This window comes from Apiospora marii, assembly GCF_038362585.1.
Source record: "Apiospora marii strain CBS 49790 chromosome Unknown utg000001l_segment0_segment0, whole genome shotgun sequence".
Taxonomy (NCBI): domain Eukaryota; kingdom Fungi; phylum Ascomycota; class Sordariomycetes; order Amphisphaeriales; family Apiosporaceae; genus Apiospora; species Apiospora marii.
In genome coordinates, this window is record NW_027117372.1 from 1 (window position 1) to 17,764 (window position 17,764).

The 17,764-nt window shown below is 59.3% G+C and overlaps 4 protein-coding genes across 4 annotated transcripts; 2 read left to right on the forward strand and 2 right to left on the reverse strand.

Annotated features, from left to right (window-relative positions):
* Nucleotides 1-6,508: 6,508 nt before the first annotated feature.
* On the forward strand, nucleotides 6,509-7,896 carry PG985_000001 (Peptidase M20 domain-containing protein 2; the record flags this gene model as incomplete). The annotated part of the gene is made up of 3 exons (XM_066819770.1): nucleotides 6,509-6,833; nucleotides 6,892-7,484; nucleotides 7,564-7,896. 3 exons carry the CDS (start codon nucleotides 6,509-6,511, stop codon nucleotides 7,894-7,896), a joined length of 1,251 nt encoding a protein of 416 aa, XP_066690649.1.
* Nucleotides 7,897-8,420: 524 nt separating this feature from the next.
* On the forward strand, nucleotides 8,421-9,791 carry PG985_000002 (uncharacterized protein; the record flags this gene model as incomplete). Its single annotated transcript, XM_066819771.1, has 5 exons — nucleotides 8,421-8,601; nucleotides 8,662-8,750; nucleotides 8,809-9,117; nucleotides 9,187-9,334; nucleotides 9,394-9,791. The coding sequence occupies 5 exons, from the start codon at nucleotides 8,421-8,423 to the stop codon at nucleotides 9,789-9,791; spliced, it is 1,125 nt and encodes a 374-aa protein (XP_066690650.1).
* A 213-nt stretch (nucleotides 9,792-10,004) lies between these two features.
* PG985_000003 (FAD binding domain-containing protein) lies at nucleotides 10,005-11,621 on the reverse strand (the record flags this gene model as incomplete). The annotated part of the gene is made up of 3 exons (XM_066819772.1): nucleotides 10,005-10,487; nucleotides 10,561-11,101; nucleotides 11,155-11,621. 3 exons carry the CDS (start codon nucleotides 11,619-11,621, stop codon nucleotides 10,005-10,007), a joined length of 1,491 nt encoding a protein of 496 aa, XP_066690651.1.
* Nucleotides 11,622-14,008: 2,387 nt separating this feature from the next.
* On the reverse strand, nucleotides 14,009-17,125 carry PG985_000004 (uncharacterized protein; the record flags this gene model as incomplete). The annotated part of the gene is made up of 1 exon (XM_066819773.1): nucleotides 14,009-17,125. One exon carries the CDS (start codon nucleotides 17,123-17,125, stop codon nucleotides 14,009-14,011), a length of 3,117 nt encoding a protein of 1,038 aa, XP_066690652.1.
* Between the last annotated feature and the right edge of the window lie 639 nt (nucleotides 17,126-17,764).

Genomic DNA, 17,764 nt, shown 5'->3' on the forward strand with positions numbered 1-17,764 from the left:
CCCTGACCCTAACCCTAACCCTAACCCTAACCCTAACCCTAACCCTAACCCTGACCCTAACCCTAACCCTAACCCTAACCCTAACCCTAACCCTAACCCTCGAGGGACAGAGAACGCGGAGGCGTATAGATAGCCTGTGCGGAAATTTCAGGGCGGTAGACGGGGGTAGAAAGGATAGGACGGGGTGGTCCGAGCTCGGTAGTTGCCTACCGCGGCGAGCGCGAGTTAGGAGCCCCCGAGGCGCCGTATAGGTTTCGAACCCAATATATTATAGTAGCTAGCATAGTACCGCAGTCTGCATAAGGCCCTGCCTCCGGTCGGACTTTAAATTGACTCTCATTATTATCAACATGGGAACCCGCACCCGGTGGTAGCGCCCATAATAAGTGTGGCAGCACGAGAAGTCTGCAGCGGTCTCGTCGCCTTGCAAGCGATACTGCGCCGTAAAGTTCCAACCCAAACGCGCCCACGAGCTCAAGCACTCCGCTGGCAATGCAAACTCTGGTCGAACCTCACATCTAAGGTCGTGTATTCGTGGCACTTCCACCGTGGCATATCTCTAATCTACAGACGGCGGCTCCCGGTTGGCGATGGGCTGGACATCCAGGCAGGGTCACAAGCTGAGGTCGCACCACCCTCATACACTGGAGCCCAGTGATGTATCTTTCCATGATGGTGCCAGTCGGTTCCGGTCATCCGGGATCCGGTGGTTGCGCACACATGAGACCTGACATGTCATATGTCATGGGCGTGGCGTCGTACTGCTCGAAGCTCGACCGAAAGAACCGCGATGCAGCCCAGTTGCCTTGACAAGGGCGGGACTATGCAAGTCGAGAACTGGCCGAAAATTGGCCCCGTGAGGGCGAAACGGCACCTAGATGGGCTGTTCACATGCAGTCTGGGGTAGGCATCACGCAACAGCAGACAAGTTGATGGGCATGGAGCCAGGAACAGCGAGCCAAGTCACAAGTGCAGAGCATGGAGCAAGCCAGCAGATCCTGTAGCACGCGTATCGCCGCAGGTAGTGCTATTCACGATGCGAGTTGGTTCGGTCTACCGTGGTACGAGATCCGCTTCCGAGTCTCACACCTATACCAACACGAGGCGTCAGTGTCGAGGCTGGCGCCTTGGGTTGGAACATCGTAATGGGCGTATCTTGGCGCGAAGTGGCGTGTCATGATTCTAGTCTTTCCGCACTTCTCCATGTGACGCTATCTAGGATTGAGCTCTTCTCACGGGACTGGTCGCCCTCGGCGACGAGCTACTACATGTCGTGATTCTGCCACTTACCAGAAGCGATGGGATGAGAGCGCCAAGATTCGGTTTACCTGGCTTTAAGTGCCATTGCAGGCTTCTCGCAATGTTGGCCACTCAGTACGACTGTGCCACAGCCGGGACGCGGGCGGCGGTGTCACGTAGTGACGGAAGAGAACAAGCTCCGGCAGCCGTGTCGTTTCGGGGGTAGGAATTGCTCGAGTAGAGACCCCGGAGACATTGAATCCAGGGGCAGCTCTACCTAGTCAGGGGGGACATGGGGCAGGAGATTGGAGGATGTCACCCGTGGCAGAAAGGGCCAATGATGAAATGTCAGAGCATGAGGTGCCAGGGGTAGAAACTGCTAGTGCCCAAGAACACCAGGCTGCAGCCTCGGGGCCAGAAAGGCCTAGGGACAGAGCATTCAGGAGTCGAGGTGTCGAGAGTCGGTATGCCCGGGGTAGAGCTGCCGTGAAGAATACGCCCGGGACGGTGACCAGAACATCAAGGGAAAGAGAGTCAAGGGCATGAAGTATGAGGGGCAGGGGGCTCGAGGGCATGGAGATCCACAGTACAAGACTCGGGAGAAGAAGCCTCCGAAGCCGGACTCACAGCAGCGGCATGAAGACTTGGGGGCAGAGGTCCCAGTACAGGACAATGAGCTGCATCCCTGGCCGGGCCCTCTCGCTAGTACGTGCCGACATTTAGCACGAGTCCTCGCTTCGTCCATACCAGCATCGACAGCAGCCGACGCGACCAGGACTCGATCTCGGCAGGGTGCTTGCCGTAGGTAAGATGCAATTCTGAGCTGCGGCTGGGAGTCTGGGCGTCGAAGAGGCTGACTTGCAGCCCGCCAAAGGAAGCCAGTGTGAGACCCGGGTGGCGGACGTCCGCATCATGCGGTTCTCGGTTGCGAGCTACTTCCACAGTCTACGCGTCAAAATGGCCCACGAGGGCGGGGAACACTTTGCCCGGCATCAAGTCCGCATCACGATTCCGTAGTGCAGGCTCAGCCACCTAGCCCAATTCGAGGGCGGCATGCGGCGTCCCTTGAGTTGGAGCTTGCGAAGACGGTACACCATGGGGCCAGTGTCATGCTGCAACGAGAGGGAGCAGACCAGATTACGCCCGCGTCGTTGATGGGGTTGTTGTTGGTGGAGAGGCTCATGTCAGTCAAGTAGTTGGTGATGCGACCACGTCGATGGTTCCTCGAGATTGGCCCAAGTAGTGCAAGAGCCCGAACCCGGATCCCGCGTTCCGGGTCCAATATCGGGCTTGCCCATGGAAGAAGGTGACCTCACTTGCTGATGTCGAGAGTTACTTGTGCTCGAGACCTGCGCAGCTCAACCGGATGATCATACACCAGGTCACGGCTGGGGAAGTATGCTGTTGGATGACGAGGGTGTAATTCAGAAAGCCTCCAGTTCGATGGTTGCATAGAGCAGAGAGTGGAAGACTCGTCACGTTCAAATCGGGAAAGACGAGAGTTAGGAGAGGAAGACAACAAAAACCAGGACAGGGGGCAGACAGGGGAACAAGACGGGACCTGGAACGGTCACACAACCGAGATAGAATAAGAAACAACAAGGCGAACAAAGCAGTATGTAGTGAGAGGAACACAGAAGCCGCTGGAGACGGCGTGCCAATTGAAGGGACGCACTTCGGACAGAAAAAACAAGGGGAAGCCGGTGTGACAAGTGAAAGAATTTGCAAGAGAGAAGTGTCGTCCAGTGGCATGATGTTGTAGAAAGGTACGAAACTACAAGTCACGGCAAACAGGGCGCCATGGCGGATAGGATTGCCAAGCTACACCAATCGAAAACTCGCAGGCAAGTGGAAGCTTGAAATAGATTACATTGAAGTTCGTCAAGGGCTGGCACTACACAACAGACAAGGCAGCGGCTGGAATCTCACGATACAGGAGGCCAGGTACCAAGCCAGCTGCAATTGCTACTCCTCCCTACAATTGGCTTCGGTCGCCAATGATGTCTGTTCAAGAGCAACGAGGCACTGACACATATGTCACGAGAACCACTAGGCAAACAACGGAGCACTCCATGTCCAAGGGCAGGAGGACTGGAACAATGGCAAGTCCTCGTACAAGGCAAGGCAACGCAATGCGAATTGAATCAGATGCACTGAATTTTTGGAGGAGACTATGGAAATCGCTTGACTTGGGGTCAAAAGGCTCGACGGAGTGGAAGCAGAAGAGGAAAAGCAAAGCAGGCGACGTCGGGGACAGCACACAAAAGTGTTCGCACGAACGAGGCCGGACCGATGAGCAATGACCAAGGCCTGGAGCGGGGAGCAAGAAGTTAGGAGTCGCACCCTGGGAGGGCTGGAGCAAGTATAAATTGAGAGGATCGGGGAGACGGAGGCGATACCAGAGAGCAAGGCGTGAAACGAGGGGACCAGCGGCCAAATGGGGGAGAATACAACCGGGGTGAAGTAATTTGGCTCAGCAGTGTCGATGTGTTTGACTGGTTTCGCAGAGGATGGGACCATGGCCGATCGGGATCGTGAACGACTTGCTATACAACACTCAAGCACAAGCATGAGGAGCTAGCATTCTGGATAGCAATGTGGGAATTGAGTGGGGGAACGGACTGCCAAGGGCAAAAAGCGAAAGGGAATCAGCAAGGCAGAGTAAAGCCAGCAGTGCTCAAGCGTTCCAACCAAGACTTCTAGGGCCAAAGCGCCATCGCAGCCAGATAACCAAGGAACCAAGGCCGAGAAAACCAAGGCTGGGACCAAGGCAGGGAATCCAGGCCGGGAATCAGCATGGCGGTAGGCAGTGAGGTGGGCAGTGCGCTGTTGGGCATTGGGCGTTGGGTATTGGTGCTGGGAAAGGGAAAGGGAAAATGAAGCACGGGTTGAAGAGGGCATTGGGGAGACGAGCAGCTTCAGGCTAGTGACAGCTTGAGTCTTGCTCGCCAAGAAAGTTGTTCAACGAGCGGTCGCTTTGATCTGGGAATGGGGCTGCAAAGACGAGGGACTGGCAAGGCAAGACACGATGGGGCCGGCGTACGTCAATGCAGTGAGCAATGGAGTGAACGGTCGACTAGATCGCGAGGGAAATGCAGGCCGCCAGCTGTTGCATGCACACCGTCAAGAGATTGACAAGCCCCGCAATAGTAACACAACTCCGCAGCGCCGAGCCGAGTCAAACATTGTAGTGCCCAAGATTCCTCCTCTTGCCATGTGTGTACCAGTGTATTGGATGCCTCGGGGCAGACCGTCTCGGTTCGGCTCGATCGTATCGGGGGACAAAGTCGCTATGGAGTAGGATGGGGTCGGCGGTCGAAACGAGGGGGGTGGTTGGTCGGTCGCATGAGGATAGACACTGGAAACTCAAGTCGATAGCCAAAAGCCAAAGGAAAGATATCGCACTGTGGCGACAGGGCAGCTGGCACGGCCAACATGAAGGCGTGCGAAACTGCCAGACCTACTGCAGGCGTGCTGTCGTCGGCACTTCACAGCAGTCAGGTCTCAATGAGCAGCTGGAGAAGCAAGGATGTACCCAGAGACACTCGTCAGGAAAACCCTGCGCTCCACCCACTGCGACAGGAACAGCGACGGGATTGCCACGCAAGACGGGATGACGACAGTAGGGAGCTAGGCAAGCGACCAATCAAAAGAGGGCGAATCGCTGGACTGGGAAGGTGGTTTAGAATGGGCACCGTGATCCGACATTTGGTGCAAACATCCAGGAGCAATTGCGAATGGTATGGGTTCCGATTGCCGGGCGTCAAGTGGTCGCCGTTCTGGGTAGTGGATATGACGTCGGCATGTTTGAGACAGCATCGTCGAAGCCGTGGCTGGCAATGGCAACAGGAATAAGGGCGACTTTTCCGGCATGCCAGTCGGGAAGCATTGCTTGGTCGGGTGCTGAGGGGCGGGAGAGCTGGGGGAGTTGGGAGCGCTGGGACGCGAGACTTCGAGACTGGATGCCGGGAACGACGATGGTTCAAACTGAAAAAGCCAAAAAGAATGTGGTGCAGTCGAAGCGCAGGCGACCCGAAACTAAGAGACTTGGAATCTGAAGACAGTTGAAAGGCAACTGGAAAGCTGTGTTGGAGAGCTGGAGCTCGATTGCGGGGGTGGGGGCGGGGGCGGGGCGGGGCACAGTGGTTGGGAGCTATCGGCCCTGCTTCTAGCTCTGCATTGCATTGCCTACGACAGCTGCGCAGTGTGATGCAGGTAAAGACTGGACGCAGGTCAAAAAGCCGCGAATGGAAACGAATCTAGGTAGAGATGATACTAATGTATATCAGTCGGTCCAGTACTCGTACTTTGATAAGGCTGAAGCCAGTGACTTATGGATGGTGGCATCCCCAGGAGTCTGAGAATGTGCGCTTGGCCCAACACACGTTCTTGGTCTTGATGCAGTCTCGTATGCTATCCAGCACCGAAGTCTCTCGAGATGCGGCTGCGTGGTATTGGGAGTTTCACCCGAGAGGGATACCGGATTAAGACGAACTAGATGTACGTCAATGCTCCCGTTTTGTTGTTGTTCGGGGTCTTCGCGTTGCCATTGGGTCCCATCTCGACTCGAAGGGGTCCTGACTGCCTGACTGTGCACCCATAGCGGAGGCGAAGGACTACAATGTCTCCTTCATTTGATGCCAATATCGATCTCGTAACGTTTCAGCTCAGCGTCAGTGGTGATCTTGTCAATGGTGTGTTGGATGTTGTTGGCGCACCAGGCTGGTGGTAGAATGGGACGGGCTGGGGGGCGGTCGGGAAGTAGTGATGACCAGTTGGATCCAAGTGGTGTTGGGCAGTGGGGTCACTTTGGAAGAAGTCAGAATAAGGTGTGATCTGTGCGCCGTCACAACGAGGCACAACGCGATCTGAGCTGCTGGAAACGACTCATGGGCTTTTGGTCCGGTCGCGGTGCTGTGCAGCTAACAAGGATGCAGTCTTTATGTTGATGCAAACAGGTAAATGTCACAGCCCGCGCATAATGCACCTCTCGCAGCTTGGTCGCCCAAACATCACCGTTACTGTAGCATCCATGTTCCCGAATCATCCAAAGTCTTGCCATTATGTGCCCCTCGGGAGATAAGGATGCGGTGACAGGGGGCCGGGGAGGAGAAGGGACAATTGCCGGGATGAAGTCTTTACCCCACACCACCGGCTCCCTGCCGCGGGACAGGCTGGTCCCCAACGAATAATACCACTTGACCATTTCACCAAGCCGACTGAAATCTTTGACACCAATTGTGACGCTTTTCAGAATTGCTGTTTCAAAATGCGAGTTGACGTGGACGATTTAGTCTTGGTGTCCCACGAGGATGTGGCGCCACACACACTGCACTCTGCCCCGCGGTACCTGCCTGAGATCAATGATGCCATTGGTCGCATCTCCGATACGCTCTGGGGCGTCAACAAGAAAATCCACGATAACCCGGAGCTGGGCTACAAAGAGTTCATCGCACACGATACTCTGACGTCGTTCATGAAGAGCATCGATGGCTGGAAGGTGACGCCTTCCGCGTATGGCCTGAAGACGGCCTGGGTGGCAGTATGGGACAGCGGAAAGAAAGGGCCGGTGGTCTCGTTCAATTGCGAGATGGGTGAGTCAATCCGAGTGCATCTCCGAGCTTCACTAACTGGCACTAGATGCACTGGAAGGCATCGGCCATGCGTGCGGCCACAACCTCATCGCCACCGCTTCCGTCTCGGCGGCGGTAGCCACGGCCCAGGTCATGAAAACCCACAGCCTCGCCGGCAAAGTCGTGCTTTTCGGCACCCCCGCCGAAGAGGGCGGCGGCGGTAAGATCAAGCTGCTCCAAGCCGGCGCCTACAGGGACCACCAGGTCGACCTCAACCTCATCTCGCACCCCGGCATCACGCACAACCACGCCCTGACCCGGACCTCGGCCTACACCGCCCTGCGCGTCGAGTACTTCGGCCGGGCGGCGCATGCGGCCGCGAGCCCCTGGCTAGGCGTCAACGCCCTCGACGCTCTTATCACCGCCTACAACGCCCTCTCGGTCCTGCGCCAGCAGACGATGCCGGGCGACGTGGTGCAGGGCCACATCACCGACGGCGGCGCCCGGCCCAACATCATCCACGCCTACGCGGCGGGCAACTTCGTCGTGCGGGCCGACACGCGGGCGCGGCGCGAGGAGCTCTTGGAGAAGGTGCGCCGCTGCTTCGAGGCCGGGGCGACGGCGACGGGGGCGCGGGTCGAGGTCACGATGGGCATGGCGTACGCGGACCACGTGCCCAACCGGCCGCTCGGGGCGGCGTACGCGCGCTACTTCAATGCCTTGCTCTTGCCAGACTCTTCATCGCCGTCAGCGTCATCGCTCTCCCCCGTGGGAGTCGGCCATCCCCGCGGACCAGGACCTCGACGAGATGCTCGGCCGCAGCGGGGCCAGCACCGACCAGGGCGACGTCAGCTACGCGATGCCGAGCCTGAGCCCCGGCTTCGCGATCGTGCCGGGGCCCGAGGGCAACGGGCCGCACAGCCCCGATTTCGAGCGGGCGAGCGGCACCCGGGACGCGTTCGGCAAGGCGCTGCGGGTGGGCAGGGCGCTGGCGGGCGCGGCGGTGGACGTGCTGACGGTCGAGGGGCTGCTGGGGGAGGTCCGGCGGGCGTGGGGGGAGAGTATGCGGGAGGAGGGGGCTTAGCGGACAAGAGGGCTTGGGTTGGAACGTGGACGTGGGAAAGGTATGCAGAAGGATGCGCAGACGTGGCGCAAAGTAGTGTAGCCACGGAGTAATGGTCGCAATGGGGCCACGCGACTGGGCTTCATCTTTGTCGATGTGCTTTGTCAATTAAATGGTGTGAAAGAATTAAGTTGGTCGAGCTTTGTTAGCCACACGTCCACGACCTTTGTGGAACGAAGCTTGCGATAGCTGATTCCGGAAGTATTGGCTCTATTGTTGAACCCGGCCTACAAGTATCCCAGACTTCCATCCTGCTCTCAAGCATACCCTGCATAGTAAAGCAACGGTTTCCAACATCCAAGATGGCTGCCAATTTGCATATTGCGTGGCTACCGCCACGGCCAAGGAACGTATACCTTAATACCAGATATGCTAACGATCCCCAGCGCTTGCCGCCTGCGGTTCTGACCTACAACCCAAGGACAGGTCCTCATGGGGGCAGCGTTCCCTATTGGGTGAGTTGGAGGTCCCGCCTTCGTGTACGAATGATACTAGTTGGACCGGCTGACGTGTTTTCCCTCGCAATCCTGCAGCACGCCCCTTGGCCGTTTACTGCGCTGGAAAACCAACCCGGGACGACGAGGAAGGTCAGCCCCGACCAGGCAAAGGGCAAGTACCTGGAAAAGTTCCTCATCACGCTGCTGCAACTGCCGCCCAATCACACCTGTAGGTGACGTCAATTTTCTGGCTTCGTTTCTTTTCTGCGGTCAATACTGACACGACCAGTGATCAAGGACGACTACTTCCTGGACAGCGGGATCTCAATCGTCCTCAACGCGTACAACATGCGCTGCCGCGAGCGGGAACAGCGGGTGGTAAGTGCGACTACCGCGGGGCATTGATCCATCTTAGTAACCACTGACCTCGGTCCAGTGGGCCTTCTTCCACTGGCGGGGCGCGCAGTCCTGCCTCGACGTGCCGTCGGCGCCGGGCCCCGGGTTCGACTGGACCAGGATGCAGACCCAAGCCGAATACGCCATCTTCACCCAAGACCTGTCCAACCCGAGCGCGCAGCTGGCGCGCGAGCGCCAGGCCCCCTTCCCCTCCGTCGTCGCCTTCCCGCTGCGCTGGCGGCCGAACGGCAAGAAGGTCCGGCTGTACTGCTACTTCCACCGCCACGAGAAGCCGGCCGGCGGCCGGTACGACACCCAGGTCTACTCGCTGAGCGTCTGGGACCGCGAGGTGGGTGACGCCTCTCCGAGGTGGTGAATCTTTCTCGCTAATCCATGATACTTTTTTTTTTTTTCGCAGAACAACCAGATGTCGTGGCACGACCCGTGGCACCAGGGCCACGCGGCGAGATTCGCCGACATCCAGACTTTTTGGGCCAACGCCGCCCCCAACTGGTTGACGTTTACCCCGCCCATTGTGGCCGTGAACTATACGTCTCTGGCCGGCGGTAAGCCCCCCCCCCCCCTTGGATATTTCCATGTCTTTCTTGTCTAACTTCGTATCCAGTCCAAGCGGCGAACCAGGGCATGAGGCCCAAGTTCTCCCAGATCAGCTGCATCGCCCTGGCCGTCTGGTTAATGGGCCACCTCGAGGAGCCGGCGCCCCTGCGGCCCCCGGACCGCGCCGACGTGCTGACGGGCCGGATGTGCTCGCAATTCGCCGACCTGGCCGCGGCGACGCTGCAGACGCTGCGCGAGAGCTCGGCCGCGCCGACCTTCCAGCCCCATCTAGTGGGGAGCGGCGTCGCGGCCCGCCAGTACCTCCGTCAAGTATGCCGCATCCGGCAGGTGCCGGAGAACGCGCGGTTCCGAAAGCAGCTGCGCAACAACCTCCGCATGCGCTTCACGGAAAACCCGAACCTGGTGAGTCAGGGGACGTGGATCCTGGACGCCGTGGCGCCTTGAGGGGGGGAGGGGGGGGGCAGTGGGAGGGATTGATTAGAAATGGGAGGTCTTTTGCTGGGAGTTTGGATTATAGAGTAGTCTATGTATCAATATTATCAACACGTCCAGACTGTGCCCCGGAGGTACTGCCACCGATTGAAGTTCAAGTCGACAATCAGCTTCAACCCTTTTCGTGACCCGGAATCCCGCACCCTCCAACACCACTGAGGCCCCCTACGCCGGCCGGATGGACTGGGGATACCAAAAGAGCTCGTCCGGGTCGCACCGGGCCTTGAGCCCCCGCAGCCGCGCGAGGTTCTCGCCGTAGTACAGCGCCTGCGCCACGTCCTGGGCCAGGTTGGCGTCGGCGTAGTTGATGTACTTGCCCCAGTCGGACGCCGGCAGGGGCGCCGTGACGGCGTCGGCCCAGTCGTCCAATAAAGAGAAGCCGTTCTCCGAAGGGTAGGCGGCGTCGTCGGGGACGCGGTCGTAGAACTGGATGATGAAGAGCTTGTCGCGGTGCGCGTAGGCCGTGTCGGCGTTGAGCACCTGGCTGATGGCCGAGGTCCGCCCGCCGTGCACGTCGAGCTGGAACCACCAGCTGCGGGTCCGGTCCGGGATGCGGTTGGCCGTGTCGAACCAGTAGTCGACAAAGTTCTGGGCCGAGGTACCGTTGAGGCCTTTGAGGGTCAGGCTCTTGGAGTAGAAGTTCTCGCGCTGCGGGGTCATGATTAGATACTTATCACCTCAACGAAGACAGATAAAAAGGGCTTTTGTGTCAAGTACTTACCGGACTGGGCCAGGTCCAGTCGATGGTCTCGTTGAAAGCGTAGTGCGTGACGGCCTCGATCCAGCTGACCGTCTTCGCCAGCGAGAACCTGGCGTCCGGGGCGGCTTCGGCGAGCAACGGGGCGACGGCGGCGCGCATCTGCTCGTCGGTGCCGTAGTACAGCCCCTCGATGCCGGGCGCGCCGCGGTTATAGTCGGACACGCGAAAGTTGAGCTCGCGCGGCATGTCGTGCCGGGCGTACCGCTCGAGCGCCTCGAGGCCCGCCGCCGCGGTGCCGCGGTTCCAGCCCAGCGAGACGCCAAAGTAGGTGAGAGTAGTGGGGGCGGCGATGGTCCGGAGCCGCCACGAGGCGACGATGCCGTAGTTGGACCCGGCGCCCCGGATCGCCCAGAAGAGGTCCGGGTTCTGGTCCGCCGAGGCCTCGACCACGTCCCCGCTGGCGAGGACGACGGTGGCGCCGACGACGAAGTCGAGGGCGAGGCCGTGCGTGTGGGAGCTGAAGCCGAAACCGCCGTGGCCGACGTGTCCGGAAACGCCGACGCTGGTAGTGCTGTCAGTGATCTTGCCGTCGTGGGGCGAGGTACAGTGACTCACCCGGGACAAGTACCATGGGCAACAGCGCGGCCATGCTTTTCGTAGAGAACACTCGCGAGATGCCCTAGTCTGGTACCGGCCTGCACCGTGGCGACGTTCGTCTCCTCGTCAAACGTCACGTCGTACATGCTGGACAAGTCGACCACCAGATGGGCATCGTCACCGCCGAGCCCGTAGTTGGCATAGCTGTGGCCACCCGAACGAGGGGATACCTTTATGCCCAGCTTCTTCCCACACAGCACGGCCTGCCTGATGTGGTCCGTGTTCTGGGGCACGGCTATGGCAACGGGGATGTAGGGGATGCGGATGTTGAAGGCGGCCGAGTGGACGTCCCAGTCCGCCGAGCCCTTGACGTCGTGGGGGACGCCAGAAGATGCAAGGCACTGGTCGATGTCGCCACGGGTGATGAGAGCAGCTCCATGCGCGATGGCGGCGAGACTGCCCAGCACCAGACTTCTTGTGAACATGTTGTCAATAGGGGAGCTCAGCAAATGGCTCAGCCGAGAGGTGTGCCTCTGCCCATGGCAACTATTTCTGGGTTATATACCCATCTATGGAAACCTACGAGAGGCAGGGAAGCCCGGATTGCCCGGTCGAAATACTGAGGTGGCCCTGGGATTTCGGGATCGAGAGTTTTCTGCCAAGGTGCTAATGTATGGCGATGGACCTTGCTGGGATCTCGGAACACAATGGCAATTGACACCATTCCCACGACGCACATGTCTTCCTCAACCCAACCGTTGGTACAGACAGGTTCTTGGTAGAGTGGTCAAGACGACATATCATGGCTGGCCCTGTGCAATGTCCAGAGAACGAAGCATTTTCTATCAACTCACGACGCATCCAAATTGTGCAGTATGCGGATCAGGCAGCCGAAAAGGGGTGGGGTCCCCTGTCTTAACATCGAGTATCCTCCACGATCTAAGGAACTGTGTGCTATTCTCCAGTCTTTTCCGGTTCTTGGCGGGAGATTCGTCAGGCATGGCATTCCTACATGACCCAGACAAGATCCTGCGAGCGGAAGACGTTGTGCTTGCTCCGCGAACAGAAGGAACTTCGCGGCTTCGAGTCTACCTAGTTGGGCGCCGTGCCAAGACCAGGACAAGGCGCCAGTCGCGCGCTAGCGGGGAACAGGGACGGGGCTGCTTGGAGTGAGTTTTCGTGGGGAAATTGGAGCTCCCGGGCGGTTCCGTCCAAATCTCGGGGTGGTACAGAACTGCGGTCCCAGCCTGTTCTGACTTTGATTGGTTTTAACTTTTGAGGGTTTCGCGTTTGTAGTTCGGATATCGGAGTCCCAGGAGACCAGAGAAACGCCGCTGCAGGCCATCACGTGACTCGAACTGCCGTACCATTCAGCTTGACCCGAAAGTATACGGACCTGCGCTGTCCGGACTAGCGCAGCTGCACGCAAGATGCCTAGGCCTGCGGACGGGGCCGCTCCAGAAACCCGGTTCCCCAGGACCGCGTAGCCGAAGTGAAAATGAAGAGAAGCGCAAACCACCGGCTGCATCTGGTCTAGCAACTGGAAAAGGATTGAGCACGGATTCGTATCACTTCGGAATCAAGAAGGCGGTGAGGGCGATCACCTTCAACTCTTGTTCCGTCGAGATCTCGGCGGTTGATGAAGTGGTCATGGTAGGCCGGCCAGCGTCGTATTTGCTGTTTAATTAAGCTTGCTCTAAAACCTGGTAGATTCCCAACCAATTGTGTACCATGCAGAACGTGTAGAGAACCCCCTTTCCGAGCCGGAAAGTAGCTGGACCTGCATCACGGCAACTTTTTTCAAGATATTGACACGCACATTATCACGAAGCCGAACCATGTCTGGGGGAATGAGATTGACAACCTGACGACGCATTCGTTGGCAAAGTCAGGCGAGTGGTAGGTGCAAGGCCACATCATTCGGGCCAGACACTTACGATGGTGATGACAAGACCTGCACCCACCATCTTGATATTCAAGCAAGGGAAGTGCCCTCAGATGTTGACAACGATACTATGAATTTCTTCTTGCTAACATGTTCGATGAGCATCATAGTGCTGGGCCACGTGGGAGCTTTGATTACTTACCAAACCGTACTACATCTTTACCCCCAATGCCGCATGGGGGACAGTAACAAAACTAGGGGAGGATAGCATCTGGCTTGTAGGATAGAATAATCGCCCAACGAGTACCAACGAAAGAAGTACATCCATGTCACGCAGATCGTATCTCAAAAAGCAAGGCCAATCATGGAGGCAAAGTATTTACTCAATGTCGTCTCTCGTATTATTAATCTGGATCGCTGAGACTGACTTCCATGTACTGGTGGGCAGAATGATATACACAGTTTGTTCCATACACATACAGCAGCATCCAGCTATCATCTAGTTTCCTCATATTCCTCTTCGTCAATCTCGTTTCTCTCACCACCATCACTTCCTTCGGACGGGAGAAATTGCTTGGTCTGACTTCCGCATGCGGTGGCGGCATGTAGTCGATATACGACGACCGCGGATGCAAGAACAATCTCATGGCGATGTCGGCCTCGGGGGGTGCTTGTACCACTGTGTAGCAAAGATTCAGAGATGCGAGTGCTCAGATGGATCGTCCTTTGGCCAATTCCACCCGCAGTCCGACCGAACGAGCATCCTGGATAAAACACGTCGGCAGAAGATGATGCAGCTTCTGATCCCAAGAGGTGCCAGTCGCACCGTCGTCCAAGAGTAGCAGCCAAGAAAGACTAGCAGGCACCATCGATCATGGAATCCGCTCTCTCCCAGAGAATATTGGGAGATGCCAAAGTCCAGCAGACCCCAAGAACTGCGATATTGATGAGTCAATCGCGGGATGCAAGTTCCGACGACCCCCCTTCTTATGCCTTGGGCTGCACGGTAGCGGCCGCCGACGGGGCGGACGGGGGCGCACTGGGAGGCAGGTTGGCCGCCGCGGCCGCGAGGGTGGTCTGCACCACGCCCGTCGGCGAGGCGCTGCTGTGGGGGTTCTGCTGGTGGGGCGGGGCCTGCGAGGTCTGGCCGTTCTGGCGGGCGTTGTTGCCCTCCTCGGTCAGCAGCTTGCTGAGCAGCGGCAGGTCGTCGCGCGCGCGGGGGTCCCGCTCCAGGCACCGCTTCACCGCGTTCCACTCGCCCTCCTTCATGCGCGCGGCGTGGGGGAGCAGGAAGGTCACGGTGGGGCTGTTGAAGAGGGGGCCCAGCACCTGGCGGGCCTTTTCCTCGCCCTCGGCCTGCGCCCTCTTAATGGCCTCGGCGTCTTGTGACGGTTGCGGAGGAGCCGCGGACGGGGGGGCAGCGACGGGGCCCGGTGTCTGTCGGAGAGGCGGTGCCGGTTGGTGTGACTGGAACTGGGGCGGCTGCTGCATCTGGGATGGTTGCGCCTGGTATTGAGGCGGAGGTGGAGCTTGGTGCTGCGCCTGAGGTTGGTGGTGGGGTGGTTGTTGACCTTGGGGAAGAGGATGATGTTGAGGTGGCGCTTGGGGCTGAGGTTGAGGTTGTGGTTGGTATTGATGAGGAGGTTGACCTTGGGATAGGGCCGGGGCCTGGTGAGGCGGGGGCGCAGGACTTGGAGCCTGGGCGGCAGCTGGTGCAACCTGGCCAGGAATGACCGGAGGGGGGATGGGGGTGTGGCTCTGGTGCGTCGGGAATGTCGCACTGGGAGGAGCCTGCGGCGTGGCGGGCGACCAGGTAGGTCCGGCAGTGGACGACTGACGGCGGTGGTCAGGCATGGGAGTAGGGGTGCCTTGAGGCACGGGCGCCGGGGCCTCGCTGCTGACGAACGGCTGGAGCTTCTCGTCGCGGTACACAAAGATCAGCAGCAGGAGAGGCTCGGTCCGGTTCTGGGGGATCAGGTGGCCTTCGATGTTCTGGAGCGGCTCGGGCAGGGGGCCGTCGCCCTCGGGGATGGGCACGAGGTAGGTGTCGCGGACGTTGCCGAGTTTCCTATCGCCGACGACGCCGTAGCGCTTCTTGGACATGAAGTAGTTGACGACGGTCTGGAAGTTGGCCCGGGCGGCGGCGTCGTTGGCGTCGGCGACCGAGAGGCTGGTGATGACGAGGTCGATCTGGTTGTTATACCGCAGACCGCACAGGTACGGCACCGCCTTGTCCTCGGGGATGCGGCCGGCCACGTTGAGGACGACGGGGATGAGGTCGTTCCACGCGATGCCGCTCTGCTTGCTCAGGTCGGCGCCGCCCGCGTACTTGGCCACCGCCCGGAACTCGGCCGTGTTGCCCATTTTGAGGTCGCCGTGCCACACCACGTCGGGGTCCAGGTTTTCCGTGGGGGAATAGGGGGGCGAGTCGGTACCGTCGTCCAGCATGCGGTCGACGTCGGGGTCCACGCCGGGGCCGGTGGGCGGGACGGGCGCCGAAGGGCGACGCTGGTGCGCCGAGGCAGATGGAGATCGGACGCTGTTGAAGACCTTGTCGAGGTCGATGCCGGGTTGCTTGGGCGACCGCTGTGTATCAACTCGGAGTGGTTTGGCAGGTCGCTCGGCGCCGGGTGCGGAAGAAGAAGATGCGCCTTGGCCCGGCGACTTGCTCGACTCGCCAGCAGAGGCGTCCTTAACGCTCTGTCTGCGCAGAACCGAGGGCACCTCTTCGGTCGTGGCGGCAAAGCTCTCGTTCTCGACAATCTCCTCGCCCTTGTGAGTGCGACGCACCCGCGGGGCTTCTTCGGCCACGAGGGTGGACTGCTTGTCGGCCTTGGCCTTCATCTCGGCCGTCTCGCGCTGCAGCTCTTCGGTGGCCAGCTCGTTGGTGGACATGGAGGCGAGGGTCGGCGGCGTGAGGGTGCGGTTGAAGACGCGAACGGCTAGCGGCACGTTCCTCTTGAGATTGAAGATCAGGGTGCGCGCCTGGGTGGTGGCGGCTTGTTGGCTGTGGGTGTCGTGCAGGGCGCGCTCGATCTCGAGGGCGTGGCGCTCGGCCAGGCTCTTCTTGTTGCTGTCCTTTGGCATGCTGAAGAGGTGCTCCTTGACGGCCGTGTCGAGGGCCGCCTCGAGAGACTTCTGCAGGCCCTGGGCGACCTTCTTCCGGGCCGCCGGCTCCAGCTTGTCGACGCTGGTGGCCAGGTCTTCTGGCGCCGTGTACTTAGGTATAGGGGCGACCGCTTGCGACTCCGAGACCTTGCGCAGCTTGCTCTGGGGCCCTTGCGAATGGTCGCGCTCTTTCTGTTTCCGCTTGCCCCCCTTGGCGGCGGGCTCCTCTTCCTTCTTCACTTCGGGCGTCGGGGACGGCTTGGCCTTGGACGCAGAAGCCGATGCCGAGGCCGAGGCGGCGGGCGACGTGTTGCGGTCCTTGGAGTCGCTGACGCGCTTGGCCTTGCCCTTCTTGCCGCCCTTCTTCTTCTTGTTCTCGTCCTCGTGCTTCTGCCGCCGCGTGACCCAGGGCTCTTCGCCGCGGCCCATACCGTCGAGAAGCTCCTGGTGGTCTTCAGGCTTGCATTGTTCGCAGAAATACTCCTTGGGTAGATCGTCGTCGAAGATGCTCATGCCCATGCAGACGTTGTGCTGCCAGGCGCCGCACTTCTCGCAGGCGATCCATGGCTCGTTGGGGTCGTCGTTGTCTTGGGAGATGGCGCCGCAGATGCAGCGGATCACCTCCTCGTCCTCTTCTTCTTCCTCCTTCTGCGCCACCTTCTTGCCCTTCTTGGCCGCCTGCTTCCGTTTCGTCGGCTGGGGGCCGTTCTCGAGCGCCTCGAAGGCTTTGGTGTGCTGGCCTTTGGTGGCGCGCACCGATCGTCGGGGCTCCTGCTCTGCTGTCGCGGGTAAGGAACGTGTTAGACTGCGTGTGTGATACTGTTTGTGATCGGACTGTGGTTGAGCGGGCATGGCGACTTCGCCAGAGGCCACAACACTGGTTGCGCCGCTTCGGGTTCTGCGGGTCGTGGTGGAAGACGACGAAGAAGACGGCCGCGCCGGCAGAGACGCGCGGGTTGCGCCAGTACGGTTGTGAGAGGTGCGCTTACCAGACATTGTGGATGTGAGTCTGTTACAGAGTGAAGCTGCGTTGTGTGTTCTTATACGAGCTGCGTGTGGTTTGCTGTGGTGGTGTCCGTTGCCCCCGATGTTTGCAGGATGGACCGCTTTGTATGCGACAGGCGTATGTATGTATTTACTAGTGGTGGCTTGCAGGCCGATGGGGGAGTGCAATGGTAGGGCGGGCGGTCACTGTCCGGGCAATCATGGAAAGAACTCTACGCAGCAAGGTTCAACTATTGCTTTGAAGAAAAAAGGCAGAGAGACGCGACACAGGCAAGGCAGAGTGGTTTGACTTGCGCCGTCGCAAAAGTGCCAAATGTGTGGGCAGCGTCACCAATCCCCGGGTCGGCGACCAATTCCCTCCAACCTACGATCGGGAGAGAAGGAACTTCCCCAAGCTGTGTGTCAGCCGTGTCGCGGTGTACTAGGCGACAGCGAGGTCAACAGGTGTGAGGGAGTTCGAGTGGATTGCGGCGCGTGGGGGAGGTGAGCCGGTGGTGTTGCGAAACAGAATGCGGAAACGGGAAAAATCACGGTCGCGAGATCGCGTGCCTCGTTAAGTGGAGTTTTGGTTTGGGGGAGGGAAGATGGCAGTCGCAAAGTCGATGTCGGTCGGAAACGGAGGAACAGCTG